The 21,952-nt window shown below is 40.9% G+C and overlaps 1 protein-coding gene across 1 annotated transcript in view; it reads left to right on the forward strand.

Moving 5' to 3' along the window:
* Positions 1–21,952, forward strand: part of LOC138975104 (integrator complex subunit 2-like) — a 75,440-nt gene that overhangs the window by 25,944 nt on the left and 27,544 nt on the right. Inside the window, exons 12-14 of the mRNA XM_070347757.1 lie at positions 17,027–17,161; positions 18,642–18,984; positions 19,642–19,768. Coding sequence (XP_070203858.1) covers positions 17,027–17,161; positions 18,642–18,984; positions 19,642–19,768 — 605 coding nt within the window. The remainder of the gene's footprint in view (positions 1–17,026; positions 17,162–18,641; positions 18,985–19,641; positions 19,769–21,952) is intronic.

The following is a 21,952-nucleotide window of genomic DNA, read 5'->3' on the forward strand; positions in this document are numbered from 1 at the left end:
GTGTGTCTATGCGTCCCAAGGACAGATTGTAAGAAAAGGCGTAGCCTTTAATCTTAATCCTTGTTAAATAAAGTTCAATTCAATTCTCTCTCTCTCTCTCTCTCTCTCTCTCTCTCTCTCTCTCTCTCTCTCTCTCTCTCTCTCTCTCTCTCTCTCTCTCTCTCTCTCTCTCTCTCTCTCTCTCTCTCTTTCGCTCTCTCTCTCTCATCTCTCTCTCTTTCTTTTATATCTCTCTCGCTCTCTCTCTCTCTATTACATAATATATATTTATAGTATTCTCTCCTCACTTTTTCCGTCTCTAGCTCACGTTCCCGGATCCCTCTCTCCCCCCCCCCCCCCCCTACCTCTACCTCCCTTATCTCATAATAAGCGTGCGCGCGCAACGACAGTAAGAGAGAGAGGCACAGAGAGATAATATCGTATTCTAAATTTATTGATAGAGGAGAGAGATGTATTATAAGATAAGAGAGAGAGGTAGGAGGGGGGGGGAGAGAAAGAGGGACCATGAGAGATACAGAGAGCGTGAGGGGAGAAGGAATACTATTAGTATCACTATCAATAAATTATGGGAGAGAGAGATAGAGAGAGAGAGAGATAGAGAGAGAGAGAGAGAACAAGAACAAGAACAAGAACAAGAACAAATCTTTAATTGTCTAAGGCCACAGCCCCTTACAATAGTGGTTAAAATAACAGCATTAGTATCTGCACAGTTATAAATTATAGTCACGCATAAAATTCAACAAATACATTAAGACCCTGATGACATGTCACTGAACCTGATTTCTAAGGGTTCGTCTCTTCTGTAACATGAAGAACACAAATCTGCTGAAGCTGTTCATCAAATTATCCTCATTACTGCCACAGAAATACACAAGTTGTTGTTGCAGCGTCTTAGAGATCGAGATTGTTAAATACTTTGCTCGAAGGTCTTGATAAAAAGGACATAAAAATACAACATGGTGTTCATCTTTTTTATCAGCTGTACAGAGAGGACAGTTTCTTGTCGTTTGGTTTGGTGCGTACCGAAACTTGTGAGCGTTGATTTCGGATACTCCTGCGCGGAAACGAGTAAGAGCAACTCTGTACTTAATATCTTCGATTAATTCAATGTATTTCTCTTTTTCCAAACATGTTTTGTAACAATTATAAATGTCGAAACGTTCACTGCATTCTAAAAAGGAGAGAGAGGGAGAGAGAGAGAGAGAGAGAGAGAGAGAGAGAGAGAGAGAGAGAGAGGGAGAGAGAGAGAGGGAGAGAGAGAGAGAGAGAGAGAGAGAGAGAGAGAGAGAGAGAGAGAGAAAAAAAAAGTTGTATTCTAAATTTATTGATAGAGGAAAGAGGGAAACAGAGAGAGGAGGGAAAGGGAGAGAAATCGAGATAGGGGGAAAGAGAGATGTATATTTGTACTCTAAATTTATTATAAGATACAAGAGAGAGGGGGGGGGAGGAGAAAGAGGGACCGTGAGAGATACAGAGAGTGTGAGGGGAGAACAGCGGTAACCTTCCACTACCTAGGGTTTCTTCCCAGCATGACTGTGAGGTCTTGACACGCACCATGCCAAAGACCAACGGTAGACAATTTTAATGATGAACTCGAACTGCCTGAATCTGTGTTGCCTTTCTCATTGCAACTCGGCTGCATGATCACATGCCTGTATTTGTCATGTAAATTCTTACAACCCCGGATACAAAAACAAAACCAGAAAATGACGCCACAGTTTAAACAAAAAAAAGCATGGCTTTAATTTAAAATAGCAACATTAACACCTAAATGTTTGTTATAATGCAGTAAAACTATTACATATCTGATTATTCTTATTCACCTATTTCGTCTCCTCTACCCCTGTGCGTGTATTGTATGTGCCTCTTGTTTTATGGACTGGGCAAAGGAGCTGCGCCTTCGGCTATCAGTGTGACTGACTTTTAGGGTTTAACGTCCTCTTAGACCAACTGGTCTATATTGGGACAGGTATTGGTAATACGTTGAAGTTATGGTGTGATACTTTGATTCGAACAAGCCCGCTGTGGTTGTCTTCTTCGACACACCAGCATTGGGTTTGTCTCGTCAAAGTATCGAAATACGATCATTATAATCGGAGACGAGAGATGATGCATGCGTGTCTTCGTGTTTTCCAAGCCCTGAGACTTTCGCTGTGAACGTGGGATCTTTTTCGTGCGCATGTGTTCACACGGGGGTGTTCAGACACCGAAGAGAGTCTGCACAAAGTTGACTCCGAGAAATAAATCTCTCGCCGAACGTGGGGATCGAACCCACGCTGATAGCGACCGACTGGCTACAAAGCCAGCGCGCTACCAACTGAGCTACCTCCCCGCCGCGCTATCAGTGTCAAGTTACCAAAGGCGGAGGGGAAGTGTTTAACTAACCGTATCAAGCTTGTCGTGCATTCCGAACGCGTGTACTGGAGTGACTGACAGGGGCTTGTCTGGACTTGCCTGCGCCTGAACTGATGCGTTGTTTCATCGAACTATTGACAGTTAAAAAGAGAAGTACGCCTTCTTTTGGTTTAAATACATATTTATCCAACAGTCCGAATTACAATAGAAAGGGCAAGATGAAGAAACACAAAAGCACGAGGCTCAAATAAGTGCTACCAAAATTAAACAGAAACGTCTCTGGCGAACGTTTTAAACAGTATATTAAGACAGTATAAGCATTTTACTTCACAGTTATTTTTCAAGTCAGTAATATCAGTATAAATATCACACACTTGAATGTTGTCCAAGAGCTTCAAGGCATAGTCACTGATGTCATTATTTCAGTTATTGTCAAGATTGTGGGTCATGAGAACTTAATTGTAATATTAATGGTTTTATGATAATACTAAAAATAAACAGCAAGAAAAAAATATGAAAAAAGTTATAAGTGTATAGTACTTGTCTTAATTATAATAGTCCTGATTTTGTGATCAAGTGCTCTACACAAGGCTAGATGTTATCAGAGGTCAAGGATGTCAAATATCACGTAAAGTTGAAGCAACCAGAGCATCGGTGGCTAGCAGAGGAACCTCCGATTGGGCCACCAGAAGTAGAGGTGAAAGGAGAGGCTGGTGCAGCGGGGTGCCCGAGCCTCAGAAGGGTAGTTGGCGATGCAGCAAGGCCATTGATATCAGCGTGAACTTGTTATCAGCCTGTGCCGTTATCGGGTTACAGCCGTAGCCCTTTCGCCGTGGCTTCGCCGAGCTAGCACTGTAACTCAGATGCTGACCACCGGTTACGGGTTAGCGGCGCCACAGGACCATGGTTTCAGCGTTCCTTTTCGTGTTGGTATCAAGTTACCGTGCCCTGGCCAAGAACGCTAGCATTGAAGAAGGGAGAGAAAAGTTCTACCTCCCCATCTTCGGTTTATGTAAACGACTAGGGCTCTTTGCATTAGGAAGTATTCGGATTCTAAATGTTTATTATTATTATCACTAGCAATACTCGTGCTCCTCACGGGATGTAACAAATGTTTTATGATTTTCATTAATCACTGATGGTGTGGATATTAAAGTGTCTATGCGAATCCATACCATTATCAATTGCTATTATTGTTGCAATGGTCGACTTATCTTGTCTGAATCATGACTGATTTATTATTGTATTCATAGCTTCAAAGCGATGGTGATTCAGTGGAGTAGATTAGCTCCCCTGATCAGCGAAGCCTTATAACTATCAGTCATATGATTACCACAAATATGATGGTTAAAACCCTTATAACTTTGGAACCAGCCAACCATTTTTTTTAAATGAAATTAAACATGAAGACGCAGCACATTAGTCCCTTCAACTTAAGGGGGAAAAAAAGAAGAAAAAATTCAACTCGATTTTCTGAGAAAAACATTTTTGCTGTGATTATGTAATTTTTAACTGCTATTTTGTAGACCCGTCCTCAGAGTATGTAATGAAAAAAAGTTTCATTGAAATATTCCCAGAACTTTGGGAGACATGGCTGATTATGTATTTTGACCATCGGGCCCCGTAATGACCTTGACCTTTGACCTATCCAATATAAATGTTGCACGCAATAGGCTATCGTGTGTCTACATCTACCTACAAAGTTTGGTTGAAAAATACTTAGCCGTTCAGGATTTATCGCAGTTCCTATATTGTGACATACATACATACTTACGGAATGGAACAATCGCAAACGTCCCCGCTGGATGACGAATTAAATTATAAAAAACGTATCAGTAAAATAAAATAACAATGAACAGCACACATTCCCTGAAAAGTAATGTAGCGTAGGGGAAAGGGAGAAAAAAAAGTGACACCGCGTGGATTCGAACGTGCGTGATTAGAACGTGATGAAGCAAGAGTGTCCTAACCAACTGGCCTACTAATAATTTGCAAAAGTTTCAGGGAGAAATACAGCTATGACATTACAAAAACCATAGGCAATGGATGTTCCGTTTGCCATTCCAATAAGTAACAACAATAATAACTTGATAGGTTTGAGAGTGAACTTGATTTGACATGATACTGTGTTGTCTAAAGTGTTTATTGGATTCTCGGGCAGTTTTATCCCGGACGGCTGCATGTCGAGCTTCAGGGGTGCCTAAGGGCATCCGGCGGTAGGTAAAAATATTTAATGTTCAAATAAACCCACTTAATTAAAAAAAATAAACACATTAGTCCCAGCCAGTCCTGATTGAGGTGGCCTCCACTATGCCCATGCAAAAGGAATAACGTGAAAGTTGCCCAGTACCACAGAAATTAGCAATTTCGTGTGACTGAGGCTACCAGTACCTGTATTAATATATGAATTATGATTGGCAACGGTAAGCGATTTCACACAGATTAGCGCGGGACAAATATTGACAGAATTTTTTTTTATCATAACTGCAATGTTCTTCTCCCCCCCCCCCCAAAAAAAAAAAAACAACGCAACACCTCCCCCCTCCCAAACCCCTAAGAAGAACAGGTCCGACAAACCCCTGCGTCACCCAGTGAGCTTTTTTTTTAAATTAACGACGCCAATGGAATTCGATCTCCTGCCTCAGACACTTTCGTTTTGTCACGTTAGGAGAGCAATTTACCAACTTATCTATTTTGCGTCTTGACAGTTCGCGTGAGTGATATTTTAGTGACTTGTGTGACATATAGACTGACCGGAACAAACGCAAACGTCCACCCTCTGGGGGACAAACAACACATTTGCATTCAAACAAAGTAGTTTGTTGATCATAGTGCAATTATCCCGTTTGACTTGTGTCTGTTCTCAATATGACTAACATATATATATATATGTACTCATTTCTTCCAAATAGGTAAAGCTATTGAAACTCATTTTGGCTATGAGCTCGAGGTCCATGGGAATAAACGCTCATAATTATGTCCTGCGGATCGATGACCCTGGTGTCACTCAAAATTATCCCGTCAGGAAATGTTATTTCGTATACATGTACTCAATTGTCTAACCGGCACGGTTGGCCTAGTGGTAAGGCGTCCGCCCCGTGATCGGGAGGTCGTGGGTTCAAACCCCGGCCGGGTCATACCTAAGACTTTAAAATTGGCAATCTAGTGGCTGCTCCGCCTGGCGTCTGGCATTATGGGGTTAGTGCTAGGATTGGTTGGTCCGGTGTCAAAATAATGTGACTGGGTGAGACATGAAGCCTGTGCTGCGACTTCTGTCTTGTGTGTGGCGCACGTTCTATGTCAAAGCAGCACCGCCCTGATATGGCCCTTCGTGGTCGGCTGGGCGTTAAGCAAACAAACAAACAAACTCAATTGTCTCCAGTAAGGACACAGTTATTTTCTCCGAAATTAAGGCCCCAGTTTGTGGTGATTGATATTGATTAGCTCTGTAGTTTGATGATCCTAGTGCCAACATTATCCCGGAAGGCATGGTTTAAATGTTTTCGTTTGCACCCACTTTTCTCCAAAACTGATAAAACTGGTGACACCACTATTCGGAAGCATGCTCATCGGAGTCGATGCCGAGAAGCTCTGAACTTTGGTGACCCTAGGTACCATATTATCTGGCCAGGAAGGGTTTTAATATATGCTCACTTTACACCCGTTAGGGTCTATATGTTCTATCAGCCCCAGATACTTTACTTGATATTTGCTTTCGGTCCAGCCGACTCTTTTGAGCCATATCAGGACCAATCAGCCCGAGATGTCTTATCATTTCGATGAAGAAGACTTTAAATAATAAAACAACAACCACAGCACGAGATGATAAACGGAAAGTATTAGGATCCTTATGGTCACTTGTTAATTATTATTTTGTTACCCCTTTATCACATGCCGGCTATTGATACATGCCATATCATTATTTTTGTTATCAAAACGAATACGTTGTGTGTGTGTGTGTTGTTAGGAAAACTCCAATCTTTTAGATTAGTTAACAATGTATCAAGAAAAATCACATATTTGAGCGAGTTTCTAGGTGACCGTCTTCGTGATTAGGGACCTAATGTACATCCTATATGATCTTCCATGAATGGGTTCGGTTGCTATTTGAATTTTCTGTAAAAGGGGTCGCTCAGATAATCGTCAAAATGTAACTGACAAGTCCAGTGGCTAACGAAGGAAAGCACCGATCACCATCAAGACTAAATCACTACCAGATGTCAGTAGGAATGTTGGTAACTGATCCACTGACCGCTATCATGTTTCACTACTCGCGTACAGAACTGACTGGGCTTGCTAATAAGCAAGCGTTAGTTTGTAACACATTCCCTGGCCCGTCCCAAGAGAACATGAAAGATATATATTTATGCTACACGGAAGCGTTCTGCTTTAAGCAGACTACATGTATAGACCGAAACAGTTCAAAATAATGATACTGGATTCAGACTTCAACATTATTGTTTTCATATTAGGCCTACGAAAAATGACTTACATAACTTATTTTATACTCGTTAAGAGAAATAATACATGCATCGAGGGACATTGCTTTTATTCTAGGCTACATATCTTATGGAGGCATCTTACACACTCTCTCTCTTTCTTCACCCTCCCATCTCTCTCTCCTTCTCTCCCCCCTTCTCTCCCCCTCTATCTTTCTAATATTGACAACACCCCTCATATGATCACTCAACCTCTCCCCATCGCCCTCTGTCTCTCACCTTCTTACACACACTCTCTCTTTTCCCAACTCTCCTCTCTCTCCATCTCTCTCTCTCTTCAATAATGACACCCTCCACTCTCGAATCTCCAAACATTCGGTTAAACGTGATTAACTGGTATCGTACCCCTATGACAGCTAATATTCCATATTCTCTGCATTCTCTGCTTGTTGCATTACGTTAAAGGTTTTAATGCTCTTTTTTTTCAAGCCACATTTCACGTCAACCAACTTTTATCAAGACGTTATTCAAAGCGTCATTGTAGAAATGACATTCGGAAATATTAGGGGAATCTCTGTCATAACATTTTTTTCTATTTGTTTCCTATCAGGCATTTTTTGTTTTAATCACAAGTAATATGATACAGACACACAAAGAGAGACACCTATAGTGACAGCCGCTCTATCATGCTAGGACTGGTGTCAGTATACTGTGACTATATGAGGATGTCAATCAATCAATCAATATGAGGCTTATATCGCGCGTATTCCGTGGGTACAGTTCTAAGCGCAGGGATTTATTTATTTTATTTTTTATTTTATGCAATTTATATCGCGCACATATTCAAGGCGCAGGGATTTATTTATGCCGTGTGAGATGGAATTTTTATTACACAATACATCACGCATTCACATCGGCCAGCAGATCGCAGCCATTTCGGCGCATATCCTACTTTTCACGGCCTATTATTCCAAGTCACACGGGTATTTTGGTGGACATTTTTATCTATGCCTATACAATTTTGCCAGGAAAGACCCTTTTGTCAATCGTGGGATCTTTAACGTGCACACCCCAATGTAGTGTACACGAAGGGACCTCGGTTTTTCGTCTCATCCGAAAGACTAGCACTTGAATCCACCACCTAGGTTAGGAAAGGGTGGAGAAAAATGCTAACGCCCTGACCCAGGGTCGAACTCGCAACCTCTCGCTTCCGAGCGCAACTGCGTTACCACTCGGCCACCCAGTCCGATGTAACCCTCTGCGACTTCAATCTCAGTGTGGCAGTACATTAATCTGCTGACCATAAACAAGGAATGCGTCCAGCTGTCTCTCTAGCTCTCCAGTAGGTTTCTCAGCGGGTTATCTGCTTGACGACGTGCTAATTGATGGCACGCGAACCGTGTAATGTATAGCCACTGCGCGAGTCGAACCGCTCTACGACTAGCTGCTCCTCTCCACGCCCCCCCCCCCCCCCCAACCCCCACCGCCAGCCCCACGCATCCCTCTCTCTCGCCCTGCCTCTCTTCCCCCGTTCCTCTCTCCCCCCCCTCCCTCTCTCCCCCCTCCCTCTCTCTCCCCCTCCTTCTTTCTCCCCCCCCTCTCTCTTTACCCTTAATTGTCAATCCGTTTTTCATTGCTAAATTCATACGAATAAATAAAAGCTTGATGTTTAGCAAGAATCACCTCTGATTTGTTATTTGCATTGTCACTGAAGACTAAACCGTCAGTGAAACTTAACAGTTCGCCACCTGTTTACCTCTTTTTATATTTTAATCCAGACAGCATTATCCACCACCACCCATTATATAAACATTCTATTTTGTGTAGTCCCGATATCAATGTTGCACACCTTTTGATGCAGCTTTTAATAATATAAGAGATTTGATTTATACGTATTCCCTGTTTCACTCAATGAATATATATATATTCCCTAAAATATCCAGGTAATATACATATTTCCTGGAATTTGGAGGCCATTTTTAGACGTATTCCCTGACTTATATTTAGCATTCAAAAGGAGATACTTTGATGGAGTGAAAAATCTCTCTCTCTCTCTCTCTCTCTCTCTCTCTCTCTCTCTCTCTCTCTCTCTCTCTCTCTCTCTCTCTCTCTCTCTCTCTCTCTCTCTCTCTCTCTCTCTCTCTCTTATGCTTACAAATATAACAACAATCGCATAACAATAGAATTTACAACACAATATTACACTGTTTGCACCAATGAAGTGAGAAAAAATGACTTTTGTATTGGCAAAATCAACAAGCCGTAATAACTCTAGTTGGCGAGATATATTTTGTTTGTTTGTTTGTTTGTTTGCTTAACGCCCAGCCGACCACGAAGGGCCATATCAGGGCGGTGCTGCTTTGACATTTAACGTGCGCCACACACAAGACAGAAGTCGCAGCACAGGCTTCATGTCTCACCCAGTCACATTATTCTGACACCGGACCAACCAGTCCTAGCACTAACCCCATAATGCCAGACGCCAGGCGGAGCAGCCACTAGATTGCCAATTTTAAAGTCTTAGGTATGACCCGGCCGGGGTTCGAACCCACGACCTCCCGCTCACTGGGCGGACGCCTTACCACTAGGCCACCGTGTTGCGGTTTGGCGGGATATAGTGATCCTTACATTCGTTCGAAAAAAAGACCAATAAAGCTACCCTTTCAAACCATGTTCTGAGTTTTTTTGCTTATTTGCTATTGTGTTTGGTTGTAATATGTTATATAGAATTGTGCATGTGAAGTGATATTATATTTTTTAAATATGGAAAAAGTGAAAGCTGATTGAAAATTTATGGACAGATTAATAGATGAAAATGGCTCTCAATAACGACGCAAAAAGGAATTTTACAGGAGCAAGTGAGATTTTACAATAACGTGTTTGATAAAAATGGGAATTTTGTTGAGGAGGATGCTGAAAGTAAAGTTCTTAATTTAAATATTCCTCAGTTAAATGACGAACGAAAATATGGTTTGGAAACTGATTTTACCGTGTTAGAAATCGGCAGGGCGCTGTCTTTATTAAAAAATGGTTCGTCACCAGGTTTAGACGGATTGACTACAAGTTTCATGAAAAAATGTTGGCCTAAAGTAAAAATGATGGTGGTTAATTCCCTTCAAAGTGCATTTAGAGTCGGTGAATTGTCAGATACTCAGAAAAGAGCAGTTATCACGTTGATCCATAAGGATAAAGATTTGCCGAGAGATAGCCTTAAGAATTGGAAACCCTATATCTGTAACCAATACAGATTATAAAATGCTGGCAACATGTTTATCGCAGCGCGTATCTGGTGTTATTTCTGACCTCGTGTCAGAAGATCAGACAGGATGTATTAAGGGAAGAAAGGCAAGTAACTTGATTAGATTAATTGATGATGTCATTAATTACGCTAATGAAAGAAATCAAGCAGGTATATTACTTGCCCTTGACTACGCCCGAGCCTACGATTCCATCTCAAAAGACTATGTGGTCTGGTCCTTTAAAAAATTTGGTTTTGGCGAAAAATTTGTTAAATGGGAGAAGTTAAAAGGGCAATAACCAACCTGGCTCTTCCACGGTCTCAAATAGCATTACATATTGGTTTAATGACAAACACCACGAGCTGCATAAATTATATGGGTTGGATTTCGGAAGAAATAAGTGTAGAATTATTAGCAATACAAATCCGAAGTCACCCCAATATTAAAGTATTTGCCTTACCAGATGTAGGTTTTGCAGAACAAACATCGCGTATCTTGAAACTGGCTATGTACGCCGATGACATAACTGTTTTACTTCAAGATAAAAACGACATGGAAACGGTTTTGAAAATTATTGATGATTTTTCCAATATATCTCGCTTAAAATTAAATAAAAGTGAAACGGAAGCAATGTGGTAGGGATCGCGTAAAAACTGTCAAGAGAAATATTGCGATATTAAATGGAATACCCAGGTTAAAATCATGGGAATTAGTCAGTTTTAAAAATGACATCCCGGCCTCTGAAATTATGGAAAATTGGTCCAAAAAGACTTGAAAAAGTTGAACAAATCATTTGCAGATGGTCAAGAAGAAATTTAAGTATAAGCGGCAAATTATGTATTATTAAGTCCTTCTTAGTTTCACAATTTGTTTACGTTATGCAGGCGCTTCTTGCCCCTGTTAAAGTTCTCGATAAGTTGAATACTATTTTGTTCAGGTTTCTCTGGAAAAGGAAGTATTCAAATACAAAAGCCTTTGAAAAAGTTAAACGAAATGTATTGTGTAATGTGGTGGAAGAAGGTGGTATTAACATGATAAACGTCCACGATATGCAGACTTCTTTTTTACTGACATGGGCAGCAAAACTTCAACAACAAAAACATGAACCGTGGACAACGATTCCGTTAAGTCTTTATCAGGTATTGGGAAGAAATTTACTTTGTTTTAAAGCCACAACACTACTAAAACCAAGGTACTGAATGCATTCGATCAAACTTTTAGACAGAAGTTCTCTTAAAATGAATCCATAATAAAGCATTGATTTATGAGAGAGAAGATCGCTTTGGCGATCAATGTTTGTGGAACAATATAAAAGTGGTTTATAAAAATAAAAGCTTATATTTAAAAAAATGGATAGAAGCGCATTTAGATATGGTGAAAGATATTTGGGTTAACGGAGATATGATTCCTTTTAACCAGCTGTGCACAAAGAAAGGATACAGTCCCTCTAGATTTTTTGAGTACCGCGCAGTGAAGACTGCTGTGCGAGCGCTTGCACTTCGCAAAACACAGCCAGCCCGCGAGCAGGCGAACACAATAATGACCTTGACACACGGAACCCTGTGATCATTAACCCCTCCGCGAGAAAGATTCGCATGCTGATAGTCCAGTCTAAAGCGAGCGAGCCTTGCGCTGCTACATTTTGGTTACATAAATATCAGGTTAAACTAGATCACAGTCATTGGCTGTTAGCAAGCAAATGTACAAAAGAAGAAAGATTGCGATTGTTACAATGAAAAATATTACATAATATTTATCCCACGAATATATTATTAAATAAAATGAAAATTAGAGAAACAAAATTATGTAAATTTTGTAAACACATTGATTATGTTGAACACTTTTTTTTGTCAATGTGAGAAGTTGACGAGCTTTTGGGAAAATGTTGTCCATTATATTTTTAGAAATACAGGATCAAATGTGCACCTCTCAGAACACGATGTCTTGTTTGGTTATCAACCTAGTAATATATGCCAAAATAATAAGGTACTTAATCACATTATTTTGATTGCAAAAATGTGTATTAGTAAATATTAGTATGGTGATAGATACGATTTGAATAGTATCATTATTGGAAAATAAACTGTACATTAGAAGATTGTGAGTAATGCATAAGTCGAGATGAGGTGAAGTGATATATGACGTTTGTGAATATTATGAGGGGGGTGGGAGGGAGCGGATGGACGAGAATAAGAAAAACAAAAAAAGAAAAAAAAGGAGAAAAAAAAAGTAACCATCTATGGCTCCTCAATTGCTTTTTGTATAAACAACCACGCAAACCACACAAAAAAAACCAACAAAAAAAGAAACCGCGTAAGGCGAAATTACTACATTTTAGTCAAGCTGTGGAACTCACAGAATGAAACTGAACGCACTGCATTTTTTCACAGTGACCGTAGTCCGCCGCTCGCGCAAAACCCAGTGAAACTGACGAGACTGTTTAGCGCGGTGATGGTTTCGCTGTGCTGCATAGCACGCTTTTCTGTACCTCTCTTCGTTTTAACTTTCTGAGCGTGTTTTTAATCCAAACATATCATATCTATATGTTTTTGGAATCAGGAACCGACAAGGAATAAGATGAAATTGTTTTTTTAATCGATTTCGGAAATTTGATTTTGATCAGAATTTTTTATATTTTTAATTTTGAGAGCTTGTTTTTAATCCGAATATAACATATTTATATGTTTTTGGAATCAGAAAATAATGAAGAATAAGATGAACGTAAATTTGGATCGTTTTATAAAAAAACAATTATTTACAATTTTCAGATTTGTAATGACCAAAGTCATTAATACATTTTTAAGCCACCAAGCTTAAATACAAAACCGAAGTCCGACCTTTGTCGAAGATTGCTTGGCCAAAATTTCAATCAATTTGATTCAAAAATGAGGGTGTGACAGTGCCGCTTCAACTTTTACAAAAAGCCGGATATGACGTCATCAAAGACATTTATCGAAAAAAATCAAAAAAAATCCGGGGATATCATACCCAGGAACTCTCATGTCAAATTTCATAAAGATCGGTCCAGTAGTTTACTCTGAATCGCTCTACACACGCGCACGCATACCGGCACAGACAAAACTTGACTAAATGTAACAAGTCGCGTAAGGCGAAAATACAATATTTAGTCAAGTAGCTGCCCTTTTTCAGCAAGACCGTATACTCGTAGCATCGTCAGTCCACCGCTCATGGCAAAGGCAGTGAAATTGACAAGAAGAGCGGGGTAGTAGTTGCGCTAAGAAGGATAGCACGCTTTTCTGTACCTCTCTTTGTTTTAACTTTCTGAGCGTGTTTTTAATCCAAACATATCATATCTATATGTTTTTGGAATCAGGAACCGACAAGGAATAAGATGAAAGTGTTTTTAAATTGATTTCGAAAAAAAAAATTTTGATAATAATTTTTATATATTTAATTTTCAGAGCTTGTTTTTAATCCGAATATAACATATTTATATGTTTTTGGAATCAGCAAATGATGGAGAATAAGATAAACGTAAATTTGGATCGTTTTATAAATTTTTATTTTTTTTACAATTTTCCGATTTTTAATGACCAAAGTCATTAATTAATTTTTAAGCCACCAAGCTGAAATGCAATACCGAACCCCGGGCTTTGTCGAAGATTACTTGACCAAAATTTCAACCAATTTGGTTGAAAAATGAGGGCGTGACAGTGCCGCCTCAACTTTCACGAAAAGCCGGATATGACGTCATCAAAGACATTTATCAAAAAAATGAAAAAAACGTTCGGGGATTTCATACCCAGGAACTCTCATGTCAAATTTCATAAAGATCGGTCCAGTAGTTTAGTCTGAATCGCTCTACACACACACACAGACACACACACAGACACACACACAGACACACGCACATACACCATACCCTCGTTTCGATTCCCCCTCGATGTTAAAATATTTAGTCAAAACTTGACTAAATATAAAAAGAGAGAGAGAGAGAGAGAGAGAGAGAGAGAGAGAGAGAGAGAGAGAGAGAGAGAGAGAGAGAGAGAGAGAGAGATGATAAGAACTTTATTTTTCAAGGATAGAGGTTTAAGGTGGCGCCTTTTCTTACAACCGGTCCTTACTTCTAATACAAATGTCTAATAAATGATAAACAAGTAAAGCAACATGACAAATAAACAAAGTAAACGAACGAACCAGCAAACAATCGACAAGTAAGCAAACAAGCAAATAAACATAAACAACAAAATGACAAAGTAAGGAACATACAAATCAAAAGCAAAACATGCAACATATTAATTGAGGTTATACATGTAAAGTGATCGACGGTTAAAGTTCCATCCTCACCTATTCACACTTTACTGACACTATACACAACCATCAGTGTGTATAGGAAACAGGTACTTAACGCCTTCGTCCGTACGGGTTACACACTGTGTATAGCCAAACGGTACCTAATGTGGATTTCGTACGTACAGAAGTCACACAGATCCGTCTGCGTATGACCGGTACCTAAGGTGCTCCTCGTCCGTATGTGTGTGTGTGTGTGTGTGTGACGGAGTGATTGAGTTTGTGTTACTGTTTGTCGATTTCTTACGTGAGCCTTGATGGCTTCGCCTCTTGTTTTACGTTATTTTGCTTTTTTTTTTTTTTTTTTTTTCCCCCAAAATGCCCAAAAAAAGTCTAGGGTCGCGCGAAAAAAATAGGGTCGGTCGGGTTACCGTAAACAGACTATTTTTTATTTTTGGCCTAACATATGTAGCCCAGGCTTTTAAGGTATTGTAAATAATGATCTTTTTGGTTTTGGCACATGCACAGGCAAGTAACAAAGAGTTTGAATACAATACCGAATTCATAAATACATGTGTAAAATCGAGTTTTGTGATTTTTGACAAAAAATGTATGTACAGTAAAACCTGTCTCTAACGGACACCCTTGGGGAATGGTAATAGTGTCCCTATTAGACAGGTGTCCCTTCTTCACAGGTGGAGGGGCCGGGGCAATATTTTACAAAGAGCACGTAAAATGAACAAGACACTTTTTGTCAGTCCTGTAGTATGTATTTATTGGATTGAACATGAGACTCACTGAAAATGTGAGTAAACAAATGATACATGTAGCAAACAACAACAACAACAACAACAACAACATATCCCCCCCCCCCCCCCCCCCACCTACCCCGTTCCCTACACACACTGTGCATTCAAACTTACGCAAGTCGGACGTCACAAAGCTAAAAATAGCTGACTCTTCATCAGTCATTCAACGGGAAATTCCGCAGTGTGTCTCGACCAAATTGGGTCAGCTCTTGTTTCATTCAGTTTTTGACTCACATGCGAAGCAAAAGTGAGTCTATGTACTCACCCGAGTCGTCCGTCCGTCCGTCCGTCCGGCCGTCCGGAAAACTTTAACGTTGGATATTTCTTGGACACTATTCAGTCTATCAGTACCAAATTTGGCAAGATGGTGTATGATGACAAGGCCCCAAAAAACATACATAGCATCTTGACCTTGCTTCAAGGTCAAGGTCGCAGGGGCCATAAATGTTGTCTAAAAAACAGCTATTTTTCCCATTTGTCCCATTTTCTCTGAAGTTTTTGAGATTGAATACCTCACCTATAATATGATATATAGGGCAAAGTAAGCCCCATCTTTTGATACCAGTTTGGTTTACCTTGCTTCAAGGTCAAGGTCACAGGAGCTCTTCAAAGTTGGATTGTATACATATTTTGAAGTGACCTTGACCCTGAACTATGGAAGATAACTGTTTCAAACTTAAAAATTATGTGGGGCACATGTTATGGTTTCATCATGAGACACATTTGGTCACATATGATCAAGGTCAAGGTCACTTTGACCCTTATGAAATGTGACCAAAATAAGGTAGTGAACCACTAAAAGTGACCATATCTCATGGTAGAAAGAGCCAATAAGCACCATTGTACTTCCTGTCTTGAATTAACAGCTTTGTGTTGCATGACCTTGGATGACCTTGACCTTGGGTCAAGGTCACATGTATTTTGGTAGGAAAAATGTGTAAAGCAGTTCTTAGTGTGTGATGTCATTATCATGTCAAGGTCAAGCATGTGAGTCGTATGGGCTTTGCCCTTCTTGTTCTAGTCTCAGCATAAATGCATGGAACAGTACAAAACCACTCCCATACCACGTTGTTCAGGTCTTCATATTGCGTTTTCCGACGTTTCACAGTTTTTTGGTCGATTCGCGCACCTGACTCCCACTCCTTCATCACATCTTCTTTTTCCGATTTGATCCTCGCGATCTGTGTTTTACCACATCCCATCTCCTTCGCCACATCTCGGCATGATTGGCCGCTATCTAGTTTTTTCAAGGCAGCGACACGCTGCTCTAAAGTCAACGCTTTTCTTTTTCCTGCTGGAGATTCCATTTTCAAACACAGTAGTCTACTGTTGCTTTTGGTTGTGACTGTATCCACAATGCGGAAAAGCGAAAGTGAGTGAGCGAAAGTGGGTCTCCATCTAAACAAGCCACTGATTGGTCAGAAAAGGGACAGGACAACCAATCAACAACCATTTGTGCTACGGCTACGGCTGCCGAGCACTGACTGCATAACAGTCGAGTTTTCGAAGTTGCGTTTTTATGTACGTTGTGTCCGTTTGTGACAGTGTTTACACTTCCTACGGTCCGAAAAATCGTGTCCGCGTCCGTAAGTGGCAGGTGTCCGCCCGTTAAAGGTTAGTTATTGTTGAAATCGTGTTCGTGCCATGATAAACTGTCCGTATGTAGCAGGTGGCCGTTACAACAAGGGTCCGCTAGACTCAGGTTTTACTGTACTTTTTGTTTTTTGGAAGGCTCAAGAAAAGTTCTATGGTTTGGAGGAAAACATAGGATCGGTCATGGAATTAGAAACATTGAAGAAAACATTCTTGGCCTTAGCACCTCTTGATCAAGATTCTAATTGACTAATGTGTTGGTGTTATTTTTTACCACAGTTGTGTGGCTGTTAACACATGACCGTTTTGTGAGATGTGCGTTGGTTGCCATGGATTTCAGGTGATTGCAGCCCATGCGGTGAAGATTCCCGTCACACCAGGTCTGAGCGCCACACACACTGGCTACCTGCCCATCCACTCTATCCACCAGCTGTTGAAGAGCAGAGTGTTCTCGCGTCACAAAGTGCCCATCAAGGTTGTTACATGATCCCGTGTGGCCTCTGTCTTTGTCTCTGTAACTCTGTCTTTGTCTCTGTAACTCAATCAATCAATCAATCAATATGAGGCTTATATCGCGCGTATTCCGTGGGTACAGTTCTAAGCGCAGGGATTTTTTTTATTTTTTTTTAAATTTTTTTATGCAATTTATATCGCGCACATATTCAAGGCGCAGGGATTTATTTATGCCGTGTGAGATGGAATTTTTTTACACAATACATCACGCATTCACATCAGCCAGCAGATCGCAGCCATTTCGGCGCATATCCTACTTTTCACGGCCTATTATTCCAAGTCACACAGGTATTTTGGTGGACATTTTTATCTATGCCTATACAATTTTGCCAGGAAAGACCCTTTTGTCAATCGTGGGATCTTTAACGTGCACACCCCAATGTAGTGTACACGAAGGGACCTCGGTTTTTCGTCTCATCCGAAAGACTAGCACTTGAACCCACCACCTAGGTTAGGAAAGGAGAGAAAAAATTGCTAACGCCCTGACCCAGGGTCGAACTTGCAACCTCTCGCTTCCGAGCGCAAGTGCGTTACCACTCGGCCACCCAGTCCTGTCTCTCTCTCTTCCAGTTTTTCTTTGTGGCTGGTTGACTGGCTGGCTCTGTCTCTCTTACATAAATAGCTTCTTTTTTTTTTCATCTTTCACAAACATTTTTATTGAAGCTCATTATCACGCGTTGGTCACTTGCCTCCAACTATGACTATCAGTGCTTTCTGTGGATTCATTCAAAGCAACTCTTCCCTGACAGAGTTGATTTTGAACATTTTCTGTTGCTGAAGAAAAAGAAACTGGAGTGTTGTCACTGTTGAGTTTTTTGAGTCACTTGAGAAAAAGTGACTCTATGTAATCGGTCAGTGTTAGTCTGTCCGGCCGGCCGGCCATCCGGCCGGCCGTCCGGCCGGCCGGCTGTAGACACCACCTTAACGTTGGACTTTTCTCGGAAACTATCAAAGCGATCGGGCTCCTATTTTGTTTAGTCGTGACCTCCAATGACCTCTACACTTTAACGATGGTTTCGTTGACCTTTGACCTTTTTCAAGGTCACAGGTCAGCGTCAAAGGAAAAATTAGACATTTTATATCTTTGACAAAGTTCATCGGATGTGATTGAAACTTTGTAGGATTATTCTTTACATCAAAGTATTTACATCTGTAGCCTTTTACGAACGTTATCAGAAAAACAAGGGAGATAACTAGCCTTTTCTGTTCGGCAACACACAACTTAACGTTGGGCTTTTCTCGGAAACTATAAAAGTGACCGGGCTCAAATTTTATGTGAACGTGACTCATTGTGTTGTGAATAGCAATTTCTTCCTGTCCATCTGATGCCTCATATAATATTCAGAACTGCGAAAGTGACTCGATCGAGCGTTTGCTCTTCTTGTTTTATTATTGAACACCAGGACAAGCATGGTTTACATATTTTTATATTTTCCTTTCAGGACTGGATTCACCGACAACTTATCAAAAGCGCATTACCCATCCACCCCCTGCTCCCACAACTGATCGATTGTTTCGTCAGCACCATACTTCCCAAGGGTCTCAAGGTCGAGCAGACAAACCAGCCCTTTGAGGAGTCAGAAATTCTCGCTGTGTACTCAGACTTTCTCAACAGTTCTAAAACTGTTGGTTTCAAGACGGATCAGAAGATGGAGACAGGGGAGACGACTCAGGCAGCAAGGGAGGGAACCAAGGAAAAGGGAGAGAACTTGGCGCCTCAGTTACTAATGCTGTATTATGTGTTGCTATATCAAGATACGCTGCTGAGTGTTTCAAAATCTCCAGGTATGATTTTGCTCTCTCTCTCTCTCTCTCTCTCTCTCTCTCTCTCTCTCTCTCTCTCTCTCTCTCTCTCTCTCTCTCTCTCTCTCTCTCTCTCTCTTTCTCTGTCTCTGTCTCTCTTTCGCTCTCTCTTTCTATGTATGTGTCTGTCTCTCTCTCTCTCTCTCTCTCTCTCTCTCTCTCTCTCTGTCTCTCTCTCTCTCTCTCTTTCTCTATCTGTTATACTATGTCCTGTATCTGTCTCACTCTCTCTCTCTCTCTCTCTCTCACGCTCTCTCTCTCTCTCTCACTCTCTCTCTCTCTCTCTCTCTCTCATTACCATCCTTAGTAGGGCTAAGCTCCTGTACTCGTTTATTTCCCAAGATTATATCTTCAAATAATTTAGTATTCACCCAGTATTATTAGACAGAAAAGTACATTTGCTTTTTCTACACCTATTGTTCCAGCGTGAAGTCCAATCTCTTCTTTGATAAAAATAACTGTACAACCATGGTAACAGGAAATGCGTAGACAGCTGGTTTTCTTCCCCGCTGTCTGCCGTCTTCGGCAGTTGGGATTTTTACTCAGGGTTGCACTCTCCCCAAGAATAGGTGCCTTACTGGGATGATTAGTCTACTCTGCCCGACTGTCCAATCTGTAAAAGCAGGATTTCTGTTTCAGTGCTGTCGCTGCGGCCACACGTGTCGTACAGTGTGGCGGTGATGTCACAGATCCCCATCAACTACCTGGTGCAGGAAGCCCAGCGGCGTCAGCAGCAGTGTGCCGCCATTTACTCTGCACTGCTCAAGTAAGTCACTCACAGCGACGTCAGCAGCAGTGTGCCACCATTTACTCTGCACTGCTCAAGTAAGTCACTCACAGCGGCGTCAGCAGCAGTGTGCCACCATTTACTCTGCACTGCTCAAGTAAGTCACTCACAGCGGCGTCAGCAGCAGTGTGCCACCATTTACTCTGCACTGCTCAAGTAAGTCACTCACAGCGGCGTCAGCAGCAGTGTGCCGCCATTTACTCTGCACTGCTCAAGTAAGTCACTCACATTTCTTTGAAGCGACGGAACTTTTTCAGCCTGGTTCCGAGACACTGATGACAATAAGTCACAGACCTGTTTACCAGTACGATTTGGGCGTATTTTGTACGCCAAATTATTATCGGTACGCAAATACGCGACACACGCACAAAATACGCCTGAGAAAAAGTCTAGAATACGTTTTCCGGTGTTGGTGTGCTGATTACGGGATGGTACATTTGATACCGGTTTCGGTCGAAGGGAGATAACCATGACAGCGAGTCTTCAGCTGTGGAAACCTTGTTCAGTTGTTGGCATGTGCGATCGTCTGGACAATCGTGGCAAAATGAAGCGGAAAAATGTGCCAGTTTCGGATGACTGTACCAAGTCTAAACAGCAGAAGCAGCAGATTTTCTTGGAGAAATATAAGAAAGAGCCAGGAATTGTGGAGTCTACTATGGGAAAAAGTCATGCACACTGCAAGTATTGTAAATCAGATTTCTCAGTTGCCCATGCTGGGAAATATGACATCGAACGACACTGCAGTTCTAAAACTCACCTGGACAAGGTTGCTGCTGTAACTCCCCTAAGTTTTGGGAGAGGTATAGGAATACCTTTTATCGTACAAAACACTCAGACACAATCAACCACTCTTACTCTAATCACTGACTCCACACCCAGGCAACATTCAAACCAAAGTTTATTATTTACACACACGACATCACCGCATTCACATTCACACCCAATCACAATCGCTCAAAATCAAAGATAGATGAAGTAGGAAGAATTATCTTAAAGTTTTAACGAAACAAAATGGCTATGAGAATTTATAACTTAATACTAAGAGAACTGTAGATCCCCTAAATATTACCACCTACCACCTTAATTCCCTGATCCCGAAAAATCAAAAAAATCTCTTTATAAATCTATCTCAACTCAAAATCCGCTTATCTTCACCTACAGTAATCAATTAACCCCGTTATTTATTAACTAACTATTATTTCTAACTTACATTTACACTAATACCTCGTGATAGGGACTACCAACGTTTCTGCTACACTGCCTTCAACCTTGATGCAAAAGATCAACGCCAAACGCAGCTACACATGAAACCAGTAGGCCCAGCCACCAGTAATACTAATTAACTTAACTTTAAATAACAAAACCCTCAATTCTCTTCCACTTATTTCAACACAATAAATGGTACGAACATTAATTCATCAATAACACATTCACATTAATCCACCACGTAACAACCTTACTTCATAACAACAAATTACCATATCACTACATACTTTTCTCTTCGTGCGTAATGATCACGACGTTTCACAACCAAGTCCAGTTCACATCTCGCCGATCCACAAAATCAACGTCGCTCAAAGAAAACAATAAAGACACTCCAAATTAGTCCCGTTAAAATGTAATTAACCAGGCCTGGTACTAAGTTAATAACCTAATATTTAATTAATAGTCAATTTCTACCTAGTTTCCTCTAACACTTGCAAAATCTCTATGTCTTTAATGTGTTTAAACTCACTTATAGGTCACAATGCTTATTGAAGCCACAGCTGCATAACTCAAGGCACACAGATGCCATAATATATTCTTGTGCACAGACTGCTCGTGGCAATAGAATGCCAGCACCTTCCACCACTTTACCCACTGACGGTGGGCCACCTCACCTCCACAGCTCACACTTGCGACACACCGGTGGTCAAACACCCCACCAACTAACACGCCTTCCTCCCGGGTATAGAGCCGGAAGCTTCTTGCACCCGGAAACTCATGCTGTCCCCTGTGTCGTTCGTCTCTCCTGGCTTGGACTCTCCCACAGCCCCGCTTCTATGCTTGAACGCTGTCGTAGGAACAAAAGCCAAGTATAACTACTTGTTCCTCCAACAATACTTAATTATCTCCCCTTATCCACCAAGTCCATAAATTGACTCTAACAACAATATTTCCCTC

The sequence above is a fragment of the Littorina saxatilis genome, linkage group LG9 (genome assembly GCF_037325665.1).
Source record: "Littorina saxatilis isolate snail1 linkage group LG9, US_GU_Lsax_2.0, whole genome shotgun sequence".
Classification (NCBI taxonomy): domain Eukaryota; kingdom Metazoa; phylum Mollusca; class Gastropoda; order Littorinimorpha; family Littorinidae; genus Littorina; species Littorina saxatilis.